The sequence below is a fragment of the Myotis daubentonii genome, chromosome 10 (genome assembly GCF_963259705.1).
Source record: "Myotis daubentonii chromosome 10, mMyoDau2.1, whole genome shotgun sequence".
NCBI classification, from domain to species: domain Eukaryota; kingdom Metazoa; phylum Chordata; class Mammalia; order Chiroptera; family Vespertilionidae; genus Myotis; species Myotis daubentonii.
The window spans coordinates 42,288,984-42,316,118 of NC_081849.1; the positions used below are offsets into that span (position 1 = coordinate 42,288,984).

At 37.9% G+C, this 27,135-nt stretch overlaps 1 protein-coding gene across 1 annotated transcript in view; it reads right to left on the bottom strand.

The window, feature by feature from the left end:
• SEMA3D (semaphorin 3D) overlaps positions 1–27,135 on the bottom strand; it is a 200,917-nt gene that overhangs the window by 104,560 nt on the left and 69,222 nt on the right. The window contains exon 3 of the mRNA XM_059712177.1: positions 6,915–7,075. Coding sequence (XP_059568160.1) covers positions 6,915–7,075 — 161 coding nt within the window. The remainder of the gene's footprint in view (positions 1–6,914; positions 7,076–27,135) is intronic.

The window sequence follows — 27,135 nt, forward strand, 5'->3', positions numbered from 1 at the left end:
TCCAGAGGGATCATGCACTGTGGTTAACAAGCTTCGGGAAAAGGAGGAGCGTTCGGTAGAAGAAGAAGCCTCTGAACGTTCCCCTGAGCTGGGACCCTCCCTCACATGGCGTGCCCAAGGGGGGACAGGTAGAGGGAGAGGAGGTTCAATTTTAAATGAGGTTGGAATTTTTATTACATTAGACTGGACCTTTTAATTGATGAATAACAATTGCCTGTACTACTAAACAGTGACCTCAAAAGCCAAGGGCATGCCCTGGCCAGTGTGGCCCAGTTGGTTAAGCTTTGTCTTGTGCACTGAAAGGTCATTGATTTGATTTCCAGTCAGGGCACATACCCACGTGCAGGTTTAATACAAAATCAGGGTGTGTAGGGGAGGCAACTGATCAATGGTTTTCTCTCACATTGGTGTTTCTCTCTCTCTCTCTCTCTCTCTCTCTCTCTCTCTCTCTCTCTCTCTCTCTCTAATAAAAACATACTTATACATTTTTTCAAAAAGCCACAGGCCAGCTGAAGATATAGAACTGGCCCAGGAGAAGAATGGAAAGGGATTACAGGAAGTAAAGTTGTTTATTATTACTCTGAGTTCACATACCAGTTGTGATTAGATTAGTAGGTGAAATAAATAATAACTGCAGTCTCAGAGTTGGTTTATTTCTCATTGGTCTACTCATCTGCCTCTATAGCCCACTTGAAAAAGAGAGAAGAAAAGAGAAAGAAAACCAAGAAACAAATGTTTGAATGAAATAGATACAAAAGCAGTGCTTCATTTAATACATCATCCCCTTTGTGACCCGTTTGCTTACATCCTGGTTCAGCAACTCTTTCCACCCATGCATGAACTGGCTCCAAAGTGAGTAACATTTTCAGATGGAAAGATCCCAACAATTCATTAACTCAGAAGCTCAACTAAGTAACATAACCTAACAGAGAATGCTGGACTTTTTTTTCTTTTTTATTGTCAATTGTGACTTCATTAAAAAAAAGAGGGAGAGACTTTCAACTTGTATATATTACTCCTGAAGTTTACATAGAGAGGGCCTTGAATTTTATATGAATTATTGCTAGGACTACTTAAGTCTGGCTGAAGTGGAGAACGTCCACTTGTAGTCACAGGGACAGATGGCATGTAGTTTAAAAGCATTTGTTAAGAAATCATTGGTCCTTAAATCATATTGTACAAATGTCAAATACTTTCATTATTATGATGTCTGCCTTGAACAGGTTTCTAATGCATCACTTATAAGTGAATGACAAATGGACGTAAATGTCCATCTACCATTAAACTTTTTCAAGGACTATTAAAATGCTTTTTATATATACTCCCTCTGACCTTAGAGACAGGGTAGGATATTGAAGGCAACAGCAGGGAAATCTAGTTTCTTTAACTTAAACCAGCACATTTCAACTGTCATGTCTCAAGAATTTTTAAAATACACAATGCCTGACTGGTCAGGGGCACTGGCCTCTTTTCCCTTAGGTTGTCAAATAAAAAAATGACAACAGCCAACACAACAATAGCCATCCATGAGAAGAAATCAAAAGTATACCTATATTTTTTGTGAGATTGCCAAAAGCTACAGGATATCAGTACATTTGAAGAGATCTGCAGCACACAAATAACAGAGAACTTTTATTGAGCAAATAAACTTACATAAGCAAGAGAAGTATTTGTCAAGGTTAGCAGATTTTCCAATTTTTACCATGTAGGGTAGAGAAAAATAAATTATTTCAAAGATTTTTACTTGCACTGAATACTTTCCAAGATTGTCTCCTGAAAGAAAAATAAATTCTTACAGATAATTTCCTTATAGTACCAACGAATTTTGATAATTCTCTTCAAATAGACAATACACACTCTTCTTTTTGATTGGCTGAGAAAACTTTCATGTTTGCCTCAGGTAACCTACATTAATGAGAAAAAATTAGTCCCCTAAACAAATTATATTTTTCAGAAAGCTTGCTTTCTATTTCCTCTCACTAAGGATAGTGCTCAATGTGACTGCTTTCCTGAACATTTTTCCCACCTTGTAATCACCAACCCCTCTTTTGAGTTTAAGGGCTTGAATTGATGTGCTTCTAGTCAATAAGATGTGAGGGAGGGTTTTTCAAAAGATTCCTAAAAAAGAGATATAATAAGTGATGGTCTCTTATTCCTTGCATTTCCTTGTTTGCATGTGATCCATGAAACTGTTCCAGGCATCTTGATACCAACCTAAGGATAATGCCAACACCAAGAATGGCAACAGAAGAAAAAGAAAGAACTGGGTCCTTGATAACATCAAGCAGATGATATTTCCATCTCTATAAAGTATGAGTGAGGGAACAATGAAGAGTGGATAAAAATATAGGGTGCAAATGTGTTGGGAAGAGCCTTAGAAGGCAATAGAAATTTGGAGTTCATTCAAGTTCCTCAGAAATCAAGAACTGCCAGAAGTGTGTAATCCGGTAAGAAATATGATAAGAGTTTTATTTTTCAAAGAGATAACATTGATGGTCATTGTGAATAGATTAGATAAAGAGAAAATAGAGATTCTCTTGTATCAGATAAACCCAGCAAAATAATGGTATTATCACTTACTCTAGAGGAAAATATTGAAATGTTTGCTACCTTATCAGCTTGGCCTGTCAACTGAAGCTTTTGTTGGAATTGCATCAGAGCTCAGCCTCCCTTTGTCTAATGCGATTTCCTTAGCGACCCTCTCACATGTGTTGATTCCAAGAACACAACTTTAAAAATATCCTATAAGCTAGTCTTCATCTCATAGTTAGCTGCTGGGGGAACTCAACTTATAACAAAATAGTCAGGAGTGGTAAATACAGCTCCAGACCCATGTCTTTCCCTTGGAATGGGGTCGCTAATGGCTCCAGAGTGGTCTAATGTTGGGGAAGGTTATGTCAAATAAATGTCCATATTTGTCCCACCAAACCTTTCCTAGAGAGGAAACCACAGGGCATCCCTTAACTAAGAGAGGCCTTACAGAACAAATTTAGAAAAGCTGCTTAAATTGTAAGGTATCACATTTCAATAGGTACAGTCTTGTCTGAACAAAAACTTTAAGTAAACATATATCCTGAATTTTGATACTTCAATTGAAAATAATCTATCTATCTATCTATCTATCTATCTATCTATCTATCTATCTATCTATGTATAGGTATATGTATATACATACATATTAGTATTTTTATTGATTTCAGGAAGGGAGAGGGGAGAGAGAGAGAGAAACATCAATGATGAGAGAGAATCATTGGTTGCCTCCTCCAGGCTCCACACTGGGGATCAAGCTCACAACCCAGGCATGTGCCCTGACCTGGAATCAAACCGTGACCTCCTGGTTCATAGGTCGACGCTCAACCACTGAGCCATGCTGGCTGGGCCTAAATATAATATATATTAATTTCCCAGAGGATCATCCTGAAAAACCAACTGAAGGCTAGCTGACGAGAAGTCTTATAACCAAGAATTTACAGAAGAAGCCACACGGAGACTGGTAGAAAGGGCGAAGACTTGAAAAGGGCTGTTCCCAGCCCCATGGATGGATAGTGGCTAAGTTTCTGGAGCGATATTTCAGCTACGGAGGGATCCCCCTGAGAAGCATGGAGTCTCAACCCCAAGGCAGGCTTGCCAGCCCAGAGCACCAGAGCGGGGAAGAGGCAGCATTATTTGCAATAGCCAAGATTTGGAGAGGCCCAAGTGCCCATCAGTAGATGAGCAGATAAAAAAGCTGTGGTACATTTACACAATGGGATACTAGTCAGTTGCAAAGGGGAAGGAAATCTTACCTTTTGGACAGCATTGATGGAACAGGTGAGCATTATGCTAAGTGAAATAAGCCAGTCACAGAAAGATAAATACTATATGATTTCACTCAAATGTGGAATCTAATAAATAGAATGAATTAATAAACAAAATAGAAACATATTTATAGATAGAGAAGAAACTAACAGCTATCAGAGGCGAGAAGGTTGAAGGGCTGGGTGAAAAAGGTGAATGGTGTAATCAAAAAGAAAAGAAAAACCTCATAGACACAGACAACAGTGTGGTGATTTCCAGAGGAAAAGGGGGTGGGGAGAGGTAGAAAAAGGTATAAGGGGGATAAATGGTGAGGGAAGGAAACTTGACTTGGGGTAGCGAACACACAATACAATATACAGATGATGTATTATAGAATTGTACACCTGAAACCTATATAATTTTATTAACCAGTCACCCCCAAAATTCAATAAAAATGTAAAAATATTAAAAATTATGAATTTCCCAGTGGAAAATATTCCCAACTAGTCACTCCTAATTAAATTATGTGTCGTATATCGCTTCCACTCTAAGGAGTACAAAGAACATCTTTCAGCCCCACAGAGTCCCAACTTGTGTGGTTTCTTCTGCAGAGTAGTTTGGATTTTTGCCGAGCGGCACTGAGCCAATGCAAACCGTGTAGGTCTAAACACTGCTGAAGTACTACATCTTGACACTTACTTGCTGCTGTGGAGTACCTTTTAACACTGGAGTGATTTATATAAATGTTAAAGGTGGGTACCTACATAAACAATTCGTACGTTCCATGCATAACCCCTTTATGAATTATACATGTTATAGAAATATCAAAAAAATATCAGTTAGGCCAAAAATCTCTAGCACAGACCCTAATTTTATAATGTGTTCAAATAATCATTTATTTCAATAACATCATAAGGGAAGTCAATATTTCATAAATATTTATTTTATTAAATATTAGCATATTTCAAACATGGAATATGGCCAAAGAGCAATTTGCTTAAAATAGTCACAGAAGGAAATTGTGCTATCACAATTTATTTTAAGCAATGATCTAATACACTCAGTTCAGATAAATGGACTTTTTCTTCCAATCCCTAAAGGCAGAGAATAGCACAAGAATAAATTCCCTTAAAAGTATGAATTGCTTTATTGCTATTATACTGAGACATATTTGGAAAAATGCTGTTAGCTATTTACTATCTCTTAAAGCAATATAACAAAGTAGACTAAGATTTTTCTCTGGCCTCTTTTAAAAAAGATTCATCCTCTAAGATATTTACTGATGACTGAGACATAGCTAATACCATTTATAGGCTCTCCTAAAAGTATAAGTCCTTAAAAATGTCCTAAAGAAAAGAAAGCATACCCTTAAAAATAAATGGAATAGAGAATAATGGCAAGCTTTTTGAATTCCAGAACATAAGTAACTGCTCATTTCACTTTATTGTAAACAATATCCAGGCTATAGAATAATATATTTTTAAATAAGGTAACCTTATATGCTTACAAGTGTGTTTGTATTAAAACAAGTCCAAACTAACTACTGGCAATATTTTAGCTCTCACACTTTCTTCTAGAAATACAGATTACGTGAAATGCATGCATATACATTTGCATGCAAAGACTATTTCTTTATCAAATCTGAGCGTTCATAGGAAATAATTCCCTTTCCTTCAGTGAATCTCACTCAGAAATCTGTGGAAAAGTTAAAATTTAAAATGATTAAAAATAAAGCCATTATTTCTAATGCAGATTAATTAATCAATGTTAATACATATGGAGATAAATCTTTTCCCTGGGTAGACTAAAGCCCTGAATGCTAATAATATTCAAATAACTAAGCAACTAATATTTAATTATTAAAATCATCTCAAAATTATAGAGTTGAGTTAAAGTGGTCACTGTAGGTGCATTCTAATGAGGCCACAAAATCCTCACATACCTATCAACAACTTTTTTTGAATGGAAGGAAGTCTCTATTAACCTGAAACTTTGTGATGACTCCTAGTATTTTTCTTCTTCTTCTTAATTTATCTTTATTGTTGAAAGTATTACAGATGGCCCCTCACCCTCACCCCCCATTGACTCCCCTCAACCTCACTCTCACCCCCTCCCTAAGCCTAGTACTTCTTTTGGAATACTTCCAGAAAAGAAGAAAAATAACAAAGATCCTTCATAGATGCAGAATAGGCCATGTAGTATGTCTCCTCATCAGCCATTCCATCCCTTCTAGTCTTGGTATCTATCTTTGCTTGCATAGATATTGATATTTGCTAAAGTACTAGCTAATAATAATTACAAGGCCTAAGGTATGGTACCCTTTGCTTTGGGTATCACAGTACTAGTTGAAAAGTAGGATATAGCAGCAATTGCCTATTGTGTTTGTAATAAGTAGTATATATTTCCTTAAGATTGTTCTTAATGAGCCCATAGTTAAGACATCATTAATTTTCACTATCTGAGTGTGACTGGGCCATAGGAAGAACCTGTTCAAATATAAAATGGGAGTATGGGGAAAAAGTGTGGTGTTAAATTGCTATCACAGTCACACTATCAATTTAAAGTTTGCTTATTTACAAAAATTTCTATGGATATAAATGCTAATATTTGATGAATACCTCATTTGCTAGCTTTACAATCCAAAACTTTTCATTCATACTGTATAATGTAGTACTATACAGTTATTACATTTTCATGCATTCCATTCATATTTTCAAAGGTTATGGTATTATATTCATTCTTTTTAAAAAATATATTTTTATTTATTTCAGAGAGGAAGGGAGAGAGAGAGAAACATCAACGATGAGAGAGAATTATTGATCAACTGCCTCCTGCACACCCCCCACCAGGGATCAAGCCTACAACCCAGGCACATGCCCTGACTGGGAATCAAACCATGACCTACTGGTTCATAGGTTGATACTCAACCACTGAGCCAGGCTCATTCATTCTTAACAAAAACATATATATCTACTTAAAGCCATAAAAATCTAAAATGTATACAAAGACAGTATGTTCTTTTTGACATGTAAATGACCTACTGCACTTGACACCAGGACATTTGAAACAACGCAGAGAGGGAGAAAGAAATCGATGAAAATAAATGCATCCAGGCAAATATATATAAGTAAACTGACCTTCTTGAAATTTTTGTTTAAGTCAACCAGACTGAGCAAGAAGATGTGGTCCTTGGCTCCCAGCAGCAGCCTGCCCCTCTCCTCATCTAACAGAATTGTTTGGAAATCCAGTCCTTCTGATGAACCCAGAAAGGGAATGCAGCTATTTGAAAGCAGCAAGTCTGTGGGAAAGTGAAAGAAGAACAGAATGAAATAAAAAATTATTAGTAAGCACAATATTTATGTACCTCAATACAGATATTGTCCCACGTTGTAAATGTATGAACATAGCATGAAAACTTCAATTTAGATAAATGCAAAGAAGATACACTTTTTAGCAACATAATTATTTAGAAATAGGTATAATTATTGTATTTTTATTTTATTGATACATTTATCTTAACTTATGAAAAATGGATATTACATAAATATAAAATATGTTGATGCAAAAGAAATTAAATGTAAAATATTTCACAACCCTGTATTCACCTTCTTAAATTATAAATGAACTACTTAAGTCATAAAATAATGACAGTAATATTAGCACACTGATTTAATTAATCAATATATGCAAAGTAGGAAGATGGTGGTGTAGGTAAATGCCTATACTCGCGACCTCCAACAACCACATCACACTTACAACTAAAATACAGAATCCAGAACCGCTGGAAAGCTGGTTGAATGGAAATCCTACAACTAGAGAAGTAAAGAAGAAAGCACACTGAGACTGGTAGGAGATCAGGAGGCGCAAGACAGGCTGGTCCCGCACCCACATGGGCTGCTTTTTTAATCAGGAGGGAGATCGTCTCAGCAGAGGCTGCCTGGAGGAGCAAGGGGTCCCAACCCCACATCAGAACCCCAGCCCAGAGTCCCAGAGCTGGGAAAAGAAGTCCCTATGGGCAATAAGAATTACGGGCTATAAAAACCAGTGCAGATTGGGGCTCAGTGACATGGAGACTGCTGGAGACCCAGCTGTTCCTCTTAAAAGGCCAGCACCATGAACTGAACTTACAAGCTCCTGCTTCCTCTGAGCTCCAGCACCAGGGCAAGGCTTTGGAGGACACAGACATATAGAAGGAGGAACTGGATTGTCTGGCATTGGGGCAGGAACTCAGGGGCAGCTGTCTTCCAGATGGAGGTGCTCGCAGGGATCATTGTTCCTATGTTGGGACCTCCCCAGTCACAGGCTGACTGGCAGCCATTTCTGCTTGCTCCATCCTGGTGATTCCCTGACACCCAGCCTCATCCAATTTACAAACGCACCAAAGCTGTGTGCAGCAGCTTTTGCATATGAATGGCCTGTCCTTGCTCAGGCTAAAATCTCAAACAAGCTGCAGCTGGGTCAGGGAGACTATCAATAAAAGGCCCAAGAGCAGGCACCAGCAGCAGCCTGCTTTGCTTCACAGCCTGGCCTCACCTGAGCACTTCCAAACCTGAGTCAAAGAGGATGAATCTTCAGATCTCTCTGTAGCCCCTGCTTGGTGGCCCCCGGCAATGGCTGACTTTACACCTCCTGAAGACCCAATAGCCAGTATACCCAGTGGTTAGTGTCAGACCATACCAGATTAGACCTCTACACATCCATAAGCAACACTTTCAAAGGGGAAAACTCAGTGAACACCAAAGCCCACTGAAGCCAGCCCTGCTCCATAGGGGTATCTCCTGCATAGCAGCTCTCCCACTGTAGTCGCAGCTGGTTCTCATAGCCAATTGTCCTAGAGGTCAATTGCTCCCAGTAACACCAACAGTAATCAAGTCTCAACTACAACAAGACTGTGCTCACAGCCCATAAGGGGTGCACCTAGAGCTCCCAGCTCAGGTGATTGGGGAGGCTAAGCCACTGGGCCCTACAGAACACCTACTACACAAGGCCATTCTACCAACTCAAGGAGACATAACAGCTCTACCCAATACATAGAAATAGTAGCGTGGAGAATTCTGAGAATCAAATCAATGATTTTAAATATGTGGAAGCAAAAAACACCCAACCAGAAGAGCAAAAAGAAAAAAGAATCCAAAAGACATGAAGGTAAGGTAAAGAGCCTCTGGGACAACTTCAAGTGTACCAACAGTTACATTATGGAGGGTGCCAGAAGATAAGAGAGAGAAGATATTGAAAACCTATTTGAAGAAATAATGGCCGAAAACTTCCCCTACCTGGTGAAAGAAATAGACTTACAAGTTGAGGAAGCACAAAAAGTCCCAAACAAGAGGAACCCAAAGAGGACCACATCAAGGCACATCATAATTAAAATTCCAAGGACTAAACACAAAGAGAGAATCTTAAAAGCAGCAAGAGAAAAGCATTTAGTTACCTACAAAGGAGCACCCATATGACTGTCAGCTAATTTCTCAACAGAAACTATTCAGGTCAGAAGGGAGTGGCAAGAAATATTCAAAGTGATGAATAGCAAGGACCTACAACCAAGATTACTCTACTCAGCAAAGCTATCATTTAAAATTGAAGATCAGATAAAGAACTTCACAGACAAGAAAAAGCAAAAGGCATTCATCACCATCAAATCAGTATTATATGAAAGGTTGAAGGCTATTCTTTAAGAAAAGGAAGAAGAGAAAAGAAAAATATAAAAAAAATATCAATAACAAAATGGCAACAAATACGTACCTATCAACAATTGAATCTAAAAATCAAAATAAACAAATAAGAAATCTAATGAATAGTATAAACTGGTGAATAAAATATAATCAGAGGCATGGAATGGAACAGACTGATGATTCTCAGAGGAAGGGGGTGGGAGGGTGGGAAGAGATTAAACAATGATCTTACATACATATATGCATTACCTATGGACACAGATAATAGGGTGGCAAAGGCCTGGGGTGGGGCAGGAACCAGATAGAGGGGGAAATGGGGGGGGGGGCAGAGGGATATCTGTAATAATCTCAACAATAAAGATTAATAAAAAATTAAAAATATATATAGATGCAAAGTAAACTTCAAACTAAGTGTGGTTACTGATAGCATTCCTTCCCCTCCTACATTTAGATTGATGCCCACATTTGCAGGGTTACACTGTGCCTATTTTATATATTCAGGAAGACATAAACAAAGAAGCCAAATTAAAAAAAAAAAAAAGAATTCTGAAAGAGATATGATCCTGAACCAGTAATGGAAGCAGAACTGTAAAAGGGGAAGGAACTTGAAAGTCAATTCATGTGAATTCTTTGATTTTATAAATGAAAGTATTTCCTTCCAGCAAAGTTAATTGCATGCCCTAGAAAATTATGTGGTGGCAAAGCTGATTATATAATCTCAGTCTCCATTTATCTTCAACACTTGCCTATTGGTCCTAATCTTTATTTTATTTATAATTGTGATATGGACAGACTCTTACTTAAGTTTAGGTCTGAGTTTATAGGAACCCAAATCTTTTCAGATTTTACCCAAGTACTTACCACACTTCTCTCATTTTCTACAATTCTAGAGTATGAAATACCAATAAGGTAATAATATCTTTTATCACTTATTAAAGTCCATCATATGTTACTAGACTTCATAGCAAATCATTATTTTCAAGTAAAAGTAATTCATTATTAATTGATGAGAAAGATAAAAAGATAATGTCTCAGGGGCTCTGGCTGGGTACTCAATGGGTTAAAGAGTTGTCCCAATATGCCAAGGTTCTGGGTTCAATGTATGGTCAGGGCACATACAAGAATCAACCAATGAATGCATAAATAAATGAATCAACAACTTGATGGCTCTCTCTCTCTCTTATCAGTAAAGTTAAAAAAAATTTAAAAAGATAATGTCTCAGAAACAGGCATCTATACTTTTAGGATGTATCATAGCAGTTTCAAACTCTGTAAAATAGAAATGTAAGTCCCTTAAATTTAAAGCTGATACATTCCATCCATCAACTGTGGGCTTCATTATTATTTCATAGTTTTGAGAATTCCCTTCACTCTCTTTTCTAATTTACAATGATTAAATGTTATTTCCCTTAGTCACTAAGATAGATTTTTGTGTTAGTTTTGAGAAGCAGAAAAGCTATATGCTGAAGAAGATGTGATGCTATGTGAATTCTCAAGTGAGTGTAGCTTCACCAAGTATAAATATCTTATTAATATTTATTAATCATGATTTGTGTACATTGGATGAAGTTTGAACTCTATACTAATTATATTTCTATTTAGCTACATAGATCTTTAGTAGGTTTTTTAGAACAGAGATGCAATGGAATAATATATTTTAGCATCTCTAAATGCAGTAAACCTATTTTTGCAGGGCTAATATCCAAAAAACAGTCCATGCTTATTGTTAAGTAGAACTGAGGAGAGAAGCATGAAATTGAGAGAATAGTTAAGACACACATTACACACAAACCTTCCTTTAATCAGACAATTCTGTATCTTCCAAGGGATTTCCTTTTGTTTCACAAAGAATGGAATGGGCTAAATGGAAAGTATGTATGGGATTTCCAAGAGTATATACTATATATACTATCCCAATTAGTAGAGAAAAATAGATTATATGATATAAACCCTTATTACTTCAAGTGTCCATGGACAATAATCAACAATTTTGAACCATACATTGCAATGTTAATTACAAAATGAAACATGGTTAGCCTAATGAGTAAGAGTGGGAGCTTGAGGTCTAGACCAAGAACAGTCTTGAAAGACAGATAAAAGCCTTACAGGAAAGATGTAAAGAAAACCATATTCTAGGCAGAACAACACTAGAATGTACAAAGGCATATGTCAGCATATGTTGCAGTTACATCCTATATTTTTAATATTTTTCCTACTCTGGAGTGTGAGCTTTGGGGCAAAGACCATCTCATAAACTTACCTTTGAATCCCTAGCACCTAGCTCAGGGTCTGAGGCAAGTCAAGTACTTGATAAATATATGTGGAATTGAAGTAGCTGAGTGTGCTGGCACAGAGAATAAGTGGGCACAGTGAGATGTAAGGCTGGACATAAGGCAGCCTCCAGATAATCAGGGCCTCAGACGGCAGGCTGGGGAGTTGGTTATTATGTAGGTAATGGAAGCCACTAAAATATTTTATGCAGAAAAGTGACAAATACTCCAATTGAGTGTCAGAGAACAACTCTGGTGACAGCGTTCAGGATGGATGAGAATCAGGAAAGGTGGGGGCAGGGAAACTACCCAGAAGTTTCTGAAAGATGGTAAGTCCTGAATTATGGCAGTGCCAGTTGGAGGAGGGAGATGTTTAAGAATCTTGAAACTCATGTTCTGTTTCTACTTATACAATGAGGAAAAGAAATATAAAGTTGACGTCGTCTTTTGCTTTATTTTCTTTTACCATAACGAATTCTATTGGGTTCAGTTTCAAACAAATTTGACAAAGGAAAACAGCTGCAAAAATAGTGACTAACCTGATGTATTATCATTTCAACATGATTTAATGCTGCCTTGTGACAATGTTAGCATCAAAACGATTAAAGCCTGCTTCGCCAATCCTTTGTAGCCAAACTAAATAATTAGACTTAGGCATTACATATGAAAATTTCTCAGGCTGACGCACACATTTTGAAAAGACCTTGGGACAGGGATTGGAACAGGTTCCCTCTTCCCCAAGCAGCTTATCTTTCCTGCATTTCTGCCAAACTAAGCAAAGTCCTTTCTGTTTCCACGGGATCATCAACTAAAACCAAGAGGGAGAAAAAAAGGAAACAAAGGTTAAGTCCAGAGCCTGCATCTTAACACCTAGAGCTAATAGACTCCATGGATTTCAGGAATCAGAAATGGATGCTGGCTCTGCGAGCTGCAAACTCGTGAAAGTTAAACACCAGTAATTTGGCAATACATTTCTGAGCTTTATCTCTTTTCTTCTCCTAAACTGGCAACTGTCAGGCGTGTGGTTTTTAGGATTGTCCAGGGTTTATCATCCTTTTAAATAGGAACTCTATTGTTCCTCCCGCCTTGGGTGGTGGGGTGAACGTGTTGCTTCTCCCATGCCTTTCAGAGGAGGGCTGCTCTGCTCTTTTTTTTTTAATATATATTTTATTGATTATTTACAGAGAGGAAGGGAGAGGGATAGAAAGTTAGAAACATCAATGAGAGAGAACATCGATCAGCTGCCTCCTGCACACTCCCCACTGGGGATGTGCCTGCAACCAAGGTACATCACCTTGACCGGGAATCGAACCTGGGACCCTTGAGTCCGCAGGCTGAGGCTCTATCCACTGAGCCAAACCAGTTAGGGCTCTGCTCTTATTTAACCAGTGCCCCCTTTCCTTGGATGACAGCAGCAGTTAACTCCGCCATAAATGCTTTCTTTGTTCTATCCACCTAAACCTTTGACTCAATCCACCATAATCACTCCTTCTACTGTTCATTTAGCAATTCATTGTCCTATGACCTTGCTCTCAGTGTCTAAACTCATGCAATCATCCACACCCTCAAATTCCCACTCTGGGAAAACCTACAAACTGATTCTTTCTGAAATTAACAAAGCAAAGTTATGATCATTCATTTATTCTACTAGTTTAAATCTGGGAATTCATGTGCATAATGGCTTTTAATGGAATGATGACAGACAAGTTGTTCATGATCCATCATCAATAAACCATTCAGAGCAACAGAACGGTTCTGAGCATCTGAAACCCTACAAACAACATTTTCATATATTTGTATGTGTGTGTGCATTTTTCTGAAGAGTATGTTCAGAGTCTTTGTCAACAACTCCTGATATGCAGGGGTGGGGAATTTCAGGCCTGTGGGCCATATAAGGCCCTCAAAATTATTTGGTCGGGCCCTGCCAAGGCATTAAGGGTGAGTTAATTAAATGTGTGATCAAATATATCAGGCTAATTTTTAAGTTGAAATTTTGAATGACCTGACAATGTTATAACTATTCAAATGGCCCTTGGCAGAAAAAAAAAAAAAAAAGATTCCTCACCCCTGCTACAGAAAAAAAAAAAAAAAAGTCACAGGAAAAATTGCATATTTCCCACATATAGTTAATAATTTTATTTAGAATAATTTCTCATTTTTAGCACAAGAAAGTGAGTCACTACCCTCAGAAAGTTTGAGTTTTGAAGGCAAACGGCTGGCTCAGCTAAGATCACCAGGTACTCTGCACTTGCCACAAAGACTGATAAGTTCTACTTGCATTGATCTTACAGCCTAGTGTAAAGGAAATGCTCATACACAACAAAAATGAAAAGACACTGCTGACAAAGGAGAATAGTCCTGAAAATAGCAGACTGCTAAATATCTTTATTAGTAAAATGGAAAGAACTTCCTAACTGTATTTCCTTTAGCAAGTCCAATAATGCTACTTCACTTCTCTCAGCAATACCTGTGAGCAGAAAAAACAAATGATCACTAAACCCCTTTCAGCATTGGAGCTCTATGGCATTAGAACCTTATGTTTAACTCTGTTAAAACTGAGGATGTGTCTAGTCACAAACTGTCATTCACCTACCTATGGCCATTGCTTTGTTCCAGGGAGCAGATAGTCACTAACCTTTCCGAAAAACAGAAATTCAGTACAAAGTAGAGCTAAAGGAAGGTCTTGTCAATATCCTCTTTGACTCCCATGTTTCCAATTCAGTGAAGTCCAGAACAGTTAAGTAGGCTTCACAAAACCAATTTGCTCTTTCTTGGTGGTAGAGCGTGGTGACAATAAATCCCCTCACTCACAGCCGGATGCCGCCCATGTGAGGGGAAGGCTGAAGATCCCATAATCCCTGCTCCTACTTCAAATAAATGTTTGGGCTAAAAAAAAAAAAAAATTCTTTGTATCCCCCTTTCAGTGTCCCTCAATACAATTGTTCATGTGACCCGAAGCAACATTTGACCTGATGGTCTACATTCTTCCTCTTCACCGCAGAGAGGAAGGGAGTGGTGAGTCACATTGAACCTAATAAATTTAGGATTAAGCAACAAAGACTTCCTCAATGTTTGACTGTTAAATGAACACGATCTCATACCCTTGAAACCCTGCATTTATTGCCAGAAATCCTGAACTGGGTGGAGTTGACAGTTCTCTCATGAGAAGGTCATGTAGCTAAAAAATGGCTTCACATAGTCTTTAAGCACACACACACACACACACACAACAAAATAAAACAAAAACAACAAAAAAACACATAACAGGAAGCTTTTTTCATTATTTTCTTTTTTAAGAAGAAAATTGAGGTAATTAAAGACAGAACTTCATGGGGTAAGAAGAAAATCACCATTGAGGAAAGTCAATTTCCAGTCTACTAGGTCTAGGGAGAGAACGCTTCCTCAGCAGAGTTTACAACCCAAATTGAATCCAGATCCAAACCTAGTCACCTTTTGCTACCATCTCAGGATATTCAACACAAAATCTTGTCCCACCCACTCCTCTTTTCCCTCAAGGAAATAACTATTATATCAGTCGGGCGGTTCTGAGGTTTCTTAAATACAACCACATCTCCAGTGCGTTCTCTGCAAAGTTGTCTAAATAAAAAAATAAAGATATTTCTATTCCTTCCTTCACCATAAATCCAGGTTCCCTCCTTGATCTTTGAATTCTCAGGATTTTCATGCTGTCTGTTAGTATCCAAAGATTCCTTCTATGAAATTCCTTCTTCCCGTAGTTTCCAGAAATGCTTTGGCTACCAAAGCACTCCTCTACTGCTGGACACACGCACACACACACACACACAAAAGGTCTATTCTCCGTTTGGATCAGGAATTGAGTAAAGGAAGCAAACTGTTATTCCGAAAGGAAAATCAGGAATGCTGTGGCTCACTGAGTCCCTTTGGCTCTCTGTGAACTTGTATTTGCTTCTCCAACTTTTGGTTCAAGGCAAAGCATGAATTCTTTCTTGGATTCAGCCTTTGGAAAATTAATTCATTTTCTATTGGACCCACCACTTCCAATTGATTTTCTGAGGCTTGAGATCATATGAAAAGATTTTGGTTACCTCCACCTATCAGAAATACCAATTAACCTCTAGCTACATACATTTACCCTTCAGAGCTAACAACTAAAAAAATGATCAAGTATAGAAAGACAGAATATTAGTTAAACCTAAAATCTTTACAAAAGACTACTTCAAAACTGTGGGTGCATATCATTATTCCTTCTTGGTGAGAAGTCCAGCTATGTTTTCTTCCTGCAAATGCAAGTCCCAATCAGAAAATAAAATAAGATAAAATAAAGTTCTCATTTAATCTTCTGCAACGGAATGTTGGAAACCATTCAGTTTGTTAGGCCTTGGACAGATCATTATCTATGTCAATAATAAATCAGATGATACCACACAGGGAAGCATAAATTACAAACAAATAGAGCTTATTATATCATCAGAGCTCTGTTCTTGCCAGGACAGGATGTGGAGTAGGAGTGTGGCAATTTTACACTGTCACATTTCCATCTACATCCATGCTTTTAAATCACAGGTTTATTCGTATTTGGCTAGCTTTCAACAGTAGATGTTTTATATAATCCATCACATATGAGATTCATAATTTATGATGATGAGACCTTTTAAATTTTTACTTTGAATAAGAATTAGGCCTTTTAAATTCTTAAAAGCTTTACTATGATAATTTTTCTTATTGCACTATAAAAAAAGGTTAGCATTGTCCTAGTAGCTCAGTTGGTTAGACTAGCATTCAGCTACTCCAATGTTGCAGATTCAATCTCCGGTCAGGGCACATACAAGAACAACCAATGGATGCATAAATAAGTGCAACAACAAATCTCTCTCCCCCCCCGCCCTTACTCTCTCTCTATAAAATGAATTTAAATTTTTTTTTAAAGTTAGCATTATAAAAAATACCTAGTAAATTTCCAGAAGAACAATGTGCTAATAAAATAAACTTCCTCAGAAATAGCTGAGAGGATAATTCAGAGGAAGATTTATTGTACTTTGACAATTATTTTTGAACTCCATCCAAAGTATTGAAAATTTCTTTCTTTTCAGATTTTAAGATATGTTTAAAATCAAAACATCATGTCACAAATCAATGTGGATTTGTTTTTAAACAAGTGTGTGAATTTAACTTTTAAAAACTCAGAAAGTCATACTTTAATGTTCCATCTTTTATTGATAGTTGAGCCAGCTACAGATTTCTGGGTTGGACAGGGTTCATCCTCAGAGCTCTGAGGCATTTAGACACTATCTTCCAGTTTCTAAAGTCATGACTGAGAAGGCTGATGCTATACGTATCCCACGCCTTTGAATGTGTCTTCTATTTTTCTTGGGGTTATTTGAATCACCGCCTCACTGTGGCTATTATGGAATTTAGAGTAATTGGCCTGAATATGTCTCAGTTTTGTTTTTGTTGCTGGTTTTCATTTGTTTGTTTTCATTCATTATTCTGGGTACTCAGTGTGAAGCCTGATCTGAAATTTAATTTCCATAGATTCAGAAAAATTTCAGTTTGGCTATTCATTCAGAATAAACAGATGTCAATTATCTGTAGAACATTTCTCACGTTTTCTCCAGAAAGGAACCCCTGGTCAACTGCCCAAGGAGGGTAGTCCTGGTGTAAGTGTGCAGTGAATTTGCATCGGAACATGTACACAGACTTCCAAGAGGGAGATTGAAAATACATTATAAAACAATGTTCTCCTGAAATTCAGGCAATATTTATAGGGTATGAGAAATGACATAATGTTCCCATAAGCTGTTTCTCCGTCAGAAATCATTAGTTCTCTAATGATGACCTCAAAACAGACAAACCTAAAGCCCAATGCCAATTTGTACTTCTTAATCCCTCCTCCTTTTTCGCCCAGCCTCCCCACCTCCCTCCCATCTGGTCTCTTCTCTGTCTCTATGAGTTTGTTAATTTATTTTGTTTTTTACATTCTGCATGTATTTGTCTTTCTCTGACTTACTTTACTTACATAATACCCTCTAGGTCTATCCATGTTGTTGCAAATGGCAAGATAATCAAAGGCTTATTTATACCAATTAACCTCAAAAAAGATAACTCATCTATGGGGGTCCAGAAAATGGAGGTTCCGTCACGACCTAAACCTGCACCCATCAGGCCGGCCTTAGAGGGAGCAGCTGTGCAGCCCCCGGCTCAGCTGCAGGCGGTTGACCTGAGCCGGACGCAGGCCTCCAGCCAATCCCGCTCGTTTCCCGGGGTCTCCTCCGCCCCGCACGGGTCTCCCTCCCCCAGCATCCCGGGAACGGGGCTCCACGGCCTGCGGGCTCCGGCTCCCCCGTTCCTGGCCGCTTTCTCCGGAATAAAGGACATCGCACTTGTCACTAAACTGTTTTAGTTTTGTCCATTGGAAGCTTTGGCGACAAGATGGGCGGGAAGGCAGGTGCGGAGGATTCGGCCGGAGACGCAGGGGAGGACCGCTGCCCGCAGCTCGCCTCTCGGTAAGTTTCCCTCGGACTGAGCTCCGCTTGTGGTGCGTCCTGAGCTCTTGGAGTTTGTTGGTCCTAAAACTCTGTCTGTCCTAAGCCGGTGGAAGCCTGCGGTGTGAGAGCCCAGAGGTCTCATGGGGAGGCCCAGTGGGCCACACATGTGGGGTGTAGCCGCCCTCAGCCACAGGGTGCTGACGCGAACCAGGAGGATTTCTAGGAGGGAAAACAGTGGGTACCCCTCCATCTAAGAAAGCGAGAGAGCAGCCCCCAGGGGACTCCCTGAAACCTCCTGCTAACTCAGCATAAACTGCGGGGGGACGGGGAAGTAAATGAAGAAATCAGACTGCTGATCAGAGACACATCAGCACTGAAGTAGGCAGGCCTGGCTGTGGCGCAGTTGGTTAGAGCGCCCTCCAGCCACACCAAGGTTGTGGGTTCTCCCTGGTCAGGGAACAGACAAGAATCAGTCAACGAGGCATATCAGTGGAACAACAAATTGATAGTTCACGCTCTCTCACTCTCTCAAATAAATCAATAAAATTTAAAAAAGAAATTGAAATAGGCACAAGTCAGTCTGCTTTTTTTTTCTTTCCTTTTTTAAAATCCTCACCTGAGGATATTTTTCTATTGATTTTTAGAGAGAGTGGAAGAGAGAGGGAAGGACAGAAATATCGAAGTGTCTCACATCGATTGGTTGCCTCCTACATGCGCCCTGACCAGGGTCCAGCTAGGGAGGAGCCTGCAACCGAGGTACCTGCCCTTGACTGGTATCTTATGGGGACCCTTCGGTCTGCAGGCCGACGCTCTATCCACTGAGCAAAACTGGTTAGAGTGTGGCATTAATCTTTTTGCAGTTACTTTGCCCTTAAAAATACTGAAAGCCCTTATCCTATATAATGAAAGGCTAACATGCAAATCAACCAATCGATCCGTGGAACGACCGGTCGCTGTGACACACATTGACCACTAGGGGGCAGATGCTCGACACAGGAGCTGCCCCCTGGTGGTCAGTACGCTCCCACAGGAGGGAGCACTGCTCAGCCAGAAGCTAGGCTCATGGCTGGTGAGTGCTGCGGAGGTGGTGGGAGCCTCTCTCTCCTCTGCAGCAGTTGGGCATCCCCCGAGGGCACAGGCCACAGGCCCAGCTGAGGGTTCCTCCCCCTGCCCCCCCCAAGCGCACAAATTTCATGTGCTGGGCCTCTGGTAGATAAGAATAATGTCTAAATTACTGTTGTAATTTATGATCACTTCTTGCACATAAGTATAGTAAATTTTTAAGTAATGAATTTTCAAACTAGTGATTCTGGTTTGCATTATTTTATCTACCTTCTTTCTAAATCAGGATTTATCTTAGGCTTATTAATAATTTAGAGAGGTTAATGTGCCATTTGAAGATCCAATTGTGGCTCAAATGCTTTACAATCATAAGAGGTTCCTGATGTGATTTCCAAATGCTCATGTGTGGGTGGGGAGGGGAGGGGTTCTGAAACAATACAAGCAGTGCTTCTCAGCATTAAATAAGCATTCAGATCAGCTGGGATTCTTGTTAAAATAAGATTCTCATTTAGAAGTTTGGGAGGGGGTCTGAGATTCTGCATTTCTAACAAGCTCCCAGATTATGCTGATGCTACAGGTCCTTGAACCACAGCTGGAATACAAAAGCTAAAGAACACTGTGACCCATTGCACTCCTTCCTTCTTCACGTGAGAATTTCTCTCAAACCTTTAATGATGGCATGTAGTAATGTATGCAAGGTGACCAAGTTATTATTTTCCCCCCTTTACAATTCTACTTTGGTCAAGTCTGTACATCTCTCACTTAATTAACTTAAATGATAATGAACTTAATTGCTATAAGTGGTAAATGACCTGCTTAGTTGAAACCCATGATGTATGTAAACTTCTACCTGCCCCTATTTTCTTATATAAAGGAGGAAAGTACATTCATTTAATATGCATTAACCTGGAAGGAAGATGCAAAGATGACAACTTATGATTTATTATTGACTCTTAAGTAAATTTCCTGTTACTTGTGGCAGCAGAAATTCTACCCAGGATGTCTGAATATAATTATATTTTTAAAGACCTTAAGTTGTCTTCATGTCTTCAATTGATTCGATAATATATGTTGCTCTCTCTCTTTGAAGCTTGGCATAATATCCATTTTGTGCTTTATAACATCCAAGGAGCCTTCCCTATATTATTTAATGTCCAATGAGAAAACCTAGACTTGGTGCAAATAATTATTCTAATGCAGCATGGAAAAACCAGAGGAAGAGCTAAAACCTATCTCTGCCTTCTATCTCTAACCCCATTAGCCACTACCGCTATAATTTATGTTTTAAGATTTAGCATTACTTAGAAAAACAAGGTTCTTTTTAAAAACAACTCTACTTACATTTATGGAATATACCCACAGACAAGTTCACTCCTATTGCTTCTTCCATTTCACCATTCCATTGGGATTACTGAAATATTTATCTTATTTTTTCTACTGTGTCTAGCACACTGTGGCTTTAGACAAATAAACCTCTTTATGAGTAGCTTTCTTTCTAAGTAACAAGCACTTTAGTTCTAATGTATGCCTCTTTTGGATTAATAGAATTAAATCAACATGTTTAATGGACTCTTACAAAAATACAAAATGTATATTACTAGTTCTTAAAAAACAGAGACATTTATCAAATTTTCTGTTAAAAAAGACCCAATAACGTCCATTTTTAAAATGTCCATAAATTTATATTTTACACATGTATTGAAAGAACTTTACTGTTAAAAAAATCCCTATAATAAGACCGAAGGAATGAGAGCCAAATTTTAGGTAAGTGAAATCATAAAACAAGCAGTTGCATATACAACTTTTTATCTACTCAATAATTTGTAGAATAGTAAACCAACTACATGTAAGATCTGTTCAAAGAAAACATTTCTTAACCAAAAAAAAAAATGTTGACTGGGTGTAACCCCTCAAAATATTGCCTTTACTTAAGCTATGGCCCTTCTAAAGTCCCTTCCCCATTTATGTATAACCAAAGACACAACCAAAGTGTCTCATGACATGGGTCTCGTTGACCCTGCCAGAAGGACATCACTAACCCTGCCACAAGATCTCAGTGATTTTTGTGGATCTTCTTGATTCCAGGAACACATTTTGTAATGATATTTGTACGGCAAAATGGCAGCATCTGTTAACCTCATATTATTATGTAACTTCCACCACTTTGTGAACCTCCACAGATCAATAATGTTTAGAACAGAGCTCCACATACACTAAAATAGATTTTAATTATTATTAAAGTCTCATAGGTTTAAAAAAATTTCATAGGCTAACTTCCAAATCCATATCTTCAATTGACATCTCCCATAAATTCCGGAAGTTATATTCTCAGATGCCTTCTTGACATCTCACTTAGACATCTAATAGCCTTCTCAAGCAAATATGTCCACTCCATCTCCCCAACCCAACTTCTTTTAGCATCTTTTCCATCTCAATTAATAGTAACTCCATCCTTAAACCAAAAACAAACAAATGAAAACACCCATGGAGTCAGATTTTATATCTCTACCTCTTATTTCATATCCAGTCCATCAACACATGTTGTGGGCTCTATCTTTATCCTCCTCTTCTTCCTGGAACAGTAACTCCAAACTTGATTCCCTATTTCCCTGCTCTTTCCCTTTCAGTGTATTCACAACACAGAAACCAGACTGAATCTACAACAAGAGTCAGATCATGTTCCCTCTGTGCTCAAAATTCTCCAGTAAAATCCCATAACACAGATGAAAAATCAATGTTTTAATAATGGCAGCAGTGGAAGGACTAATCTTCTATTAACTCTCTAATTTTCAGCCTTTTTTCAAGCAGCCCACTGTGGTTTACCCATACTGTCTTCCTTAGGATCCTTGAACATACCAGATACCTTTTTACCTCAGGACCTTTGCATGTGCTGTTCCTTTCCCAATTATCTGTAGGACTTTAGACTGTTCTTTAAATATTTGCAAAAATATCGCTCTCTAGTGAGATCTTCCCTGACTGTTACACCTCACCACTCTTTAGCAAACATTCCTCATTCATTTTTTCTATACCATAGCAATTATCATCTCCTATCTTGCTAAGTAATGTACTTATGTATAGTCTGCCTTTCATATCTATAACGATAGAAGTGTAATATGCTAATCAGACCGGGAGACCTACCAGGCAAAGCCGGGGCTGCGAGGGAAGCCCTCTTCTGTTTACTGATATATCCTCTTGTTGACAGAACAAGGCCGGAAACATAGTGAACATTCAGAATCTATTGTTATGAACCGTTGACAGTTGAATATCAAAAGTGTACACAGTAAAATTATCCTTGAACTCTTAAACCTAAGGAGGACGCCCAACTGCACAGCCTCAGTTGAGAGAAAATATGTCTGGGTAAACAAGTGAGTCCATTCAAATATGGCACATCCACCAAAATTAACCATCAATGCCTTACTTTATAATTATGTATATATATGGGAATTCTTACCATAAGATTGATAATACTTCTTCACTAAGTACTTTAAGGGAACAATTTCATAGCAAGCCATCATCTTTTACCACTATTAAAAAAACACAACACCCAGACTACATGTCTGACCTCATGAATTATTTTATGATTCATTTTAACCAACTCTGAGGGCTACCAACCACTCAAAGACACTAATCAAGGTCAACAATGACCTTTTTAACTGTAGGAGCTTGTTAACAACTAGAAGACCACAAGGTAAAAATCCTGGAAAGTGCCTAAATAAATTCACAATCTGTGGGTGGTGCTTGACTGAGGGAAACTAACTCTAGTAGAAAATGCTTTGGGAGCAAAAGCAATTTTAATACATGTTGTAAACCCCAAGAGAAAACTATATAATATTTTTCAAATTTATTTACATAGGGGAAACTCTAGTCTGGAAACAACCATTAACATCTATCATGATAATATTTCACAAAAAAATAATAATTGACAACGTATTAAATGCTTACTATGCCAAACACTGTTTTAGGCGCTTTACATGGATCAACCTTCACAAACAACCTTATTAGAATTAAATTAATGCATTTAGATTTACTGTTAGATTTACACTGTTATGGATAAGAAAACTGCAGCACAGAAAATAAGTGTCCAAATCTACCACAGCTAGTAACAGCAGTTAATACCTAGCGGTTTGGCTGCAGCGCCTGCTTTCATCCCCTGCTATTCCAAATTGAGATCATTGAACTAACATTGGGTTAGTCAAATCAGACAAGTTAGATGAGTCAAATAGCCATGAATCTCTACTGAAGATATATCCTGCACTTCACAGCTAAAGAGTCATTTTTTTAAGTGAAGAAAGATATGTAGACATATCCACTCCTTTATCACAAAACTGCAACAAAGCCAAAAACCCTTCTATCAAATACATTAATGTTTAGTTATACAACAGCAGATAAAATTTTTAAAGGTGATTTCTAGTTGTTGTTGTTTTTTTCCTAGAAAATACATGTAAGTTTTGAGGAGCAAAAAATAATTATTACTAATGATAGTTATTGAAAAGAACATACTGCCAAAGGAGTAAGGATAAAACCTTGTATTTTTTTTATATCATGATATTTGTGTTCTCTCAAGGGCACACAAGGTGGCACGAGCATGAGCTTGAACTAGAAAGACGAAAACACATAAGTTAGTTCTGCCATTTAATGGCTTTTTGCTTTGGGGCAAGGCCTTAAGACTCTGAGCCTCAGGTTTCTTATCTACAAAATGGGTATAAAGAAGATGGTTTTCAGGGAGTCATAAAACTTCAACATGATATATCTTGGTAGGGCTCCTGAACCCAGTCACTCTCTTCTTCATATTCTTCATAGCACTTCCACTATTTTAAATAATATTCATTTGTTTGATTACCTGTTCACTGTCTGTCTCTCTATCTGAAAAAGAAATTAAAAGGACAGTGACTTTTCTCTGACATAGGACAGTGTGAGGTACAGTGATTGCTCAATACGTATTTGTAGACTGGGTGAATATATGGTAACTATTAAGTGGGTTAGTTTCCTTTCTGATGTTTTGTACGTGTGGGTTCAGTGTTTGCTAGCTGGTGCTTTGTAGATTTACTGTAATTCTTTGAGCTAGCAAGACTTTTGTGGGGAAAATATTGAAATGGAATTGATACCTGAATGCTTATTATGCCAGGTTCTAAAGAATGTAGTTAGAAAACAGATTATATAAACTTGGGATAGTGAACACACAATACAATATACAGATGATGTATTATAGAATTGTATACCTGAAACCTATGTAATTTTATTTACCAATTTTATCCCAATAAATTCAATAACAATAGAAAAACAGTCTTTCTCTCTCTCTCTCTCTCTCCCTCCCTCCCTCCCTCCCTCCCTCCATATATACATATATATAATATGTGTGTATGTATATATATATGTATATATGTATATGACAGATTTATATCTCTATTATAAGCCATTAAATGTAAGTCAATTCTAAAATTTAAAATAGTAAAATAAAGGCTAGAGAGAAGATGTAAAAAAAGGGAAAAGAAACATGAATGAATCTTTAAGAGATGAATCTTTATAAATTGATTAATTTTCATTTTATCTTCCTTTTAGAGTTTTTGTCCATTTTCTCTTTAGCTATGTTACTTATCTCATCTTCTGGGATTTTTCAAACAAATAACATTGAAGATACTAGTCATTCTATGTATAAATATCCTTAAGCCATATGAGTTCCTTCATGATGACTGTGAGATAGAAAATGTTTACACTGTCACAAGATTGAAGTAGGTTATCTCTCAAAAATTATTTTTACTTCATTTGTAGTATAAACTGTACAAGTCACTGTGAGAAGCCCACCTTATAGGAATATGTGTGTGTGTGTGTGTGTGTGTGTGTGTGTATATATATATATATATATATATATATATGAATGATAAAATATACATATCTTATAACACAAAATCCAGAAATATAGAACACCCTGACTCAGGGCTCCTGACTCATTACTCAAGAAACAGAATTAGCATGAGCAAATGTGCAAGAATTCAAAATATGCAACTGAATAGAAATCTCTTTATACAACAATAGAACCAAACAAGCTCCTGTGGATTTAGAGGTTCAAAGCTAAGTCTTTATCAAAAAACATTCTTTGGATAAAATGGTTATTATATTTCTGTTGGCCTTTAGGAAATTCCTCAAAATAATCTTCCAGATGTTTGAAATAGCTAATTCCAATGACACTGGCTGCATCTCTGAGCAGCACATAAGGAAGCATTAATTATGGAAAGCAAAGAAAACAAAGCTGATTTTGTGCCCATAAAAATTAGTTTTTAAACCCAACTTAATTTTTAATTTTGGATTATTTTTCTAACCTCACATTCTATTCTGCCTGTGCTTTAGTGCCCAAGTATGAACTTTTACACTCTGCTCAAACTGTTTAAGCAATGGGTGGTACTAGTTGATCTCAATTCATTAGTCAGAATCATAAGAGAAAGAGAGAAAATGCCAAGGGAGAGTTGTGATTATTATCATAAATGTAGAAAGTGCTATATAAGCAATCTTCTCACCATAACACTAAATTAACAATTTTTTATGTCATAAGATTGTATATTCAGGAATAATCTGGTTTTAAAAAGCAGCATGTCAGGATTTGAACTTCTTTCCTTCTAAACTCTCAGATATGGTACAGAAGAGGTGGATAAGGAAACTGTTGACTGCATAGTGCTGCAGGATGATTTCCAAAGAGGGGACCTACATTCTTTACAGTGGAAAGATTAGTAAGAGTGGTCAATAATTCTCCTAGCCAAGGTGACTACTCTATTATTAGTATACTAGTGGCCCGGTGCATGAATTTGTGCACATTGAAAGGAAATTGATTAGAAGAAATATTTTAATATTGTTATTTGCCCTTTCTCTATAATAGAAGTGTCAACCAAATTCATGACCAACAATGACAGATCGAAACACACATGGGCAATTGGCGCCAGTGAGAGCTTTATATATATAGATAAACTTGCTTAATTAGACCTGCTTTCTGATTTAGCTAAACTTTTTCCAGCCCAGTGAAGCACCCATCTTCTCTTTCAGGTAATTGTCAGCAACACAGCAGTAAATATTAACACAAAGCAGATTATTATTGTAGATCACCCAGGGAGAACAAAGGGTAAAATATTTAACTACAGCAGTGTTTGACTATATTCTGCACAGTGAGAAAACCTGGAGTCACTTTCAAGGTCCACCATTTCTTTTCAGTTGGGTCAAGTTTCTAAGCATTCTAAATCTCCATTTTCTGGCTAATGAAAAGAAAATAGGATCCCACTAAGTCTCCTATCTACCTATTCCAGGACTTCTGCAAGGATCATATGAGATGAGGCATGGGAAAACACTTCACAGACATTTGGTTAAAGTGTAAAATGTTTGCACCTGGGTATAAAGCAAGTTGTGTTCCTGGGCTGAAGAAACTCCAAGGAGGCTAGTCACTAGGGAGGGGAAGCCAGGCATTGCTACGTGACATCATTACTGGGCGCCCACAGCCACCGTTCCAGGCTGGGCTGGGCTGTGGGCCACGTTTTGCACTATGGGGTCTCGGCAGTGTTGGCTGCAATTTGGTGGGGTGTCACTCCGGGGTGGTGGCAGGGCCTGTGTCCCACGTGGGGGAAGCCAAGTATTACTTTGTAGGTGCCAGATCCATGGTACTATTTCTCTGTGAATGGCCAGTGGACTTCACAGCAGCTCCTGTGTTGAGCATCTGCCCCCTGGTGGTCAGTGTGCATCATAGTGACCGGTCACTTAGCATATTAGCCATATATATAATCTGGAAATTAATGGCTAATAGCAGCTACTGGAAGCCAGCTAGAATGTGCCTATGCCTGTGTATCACTATTGAGGTTAAGTTGGGAGGTGATTTCTATAATTCCTACCCTGCATTCAATCTTTGCTACT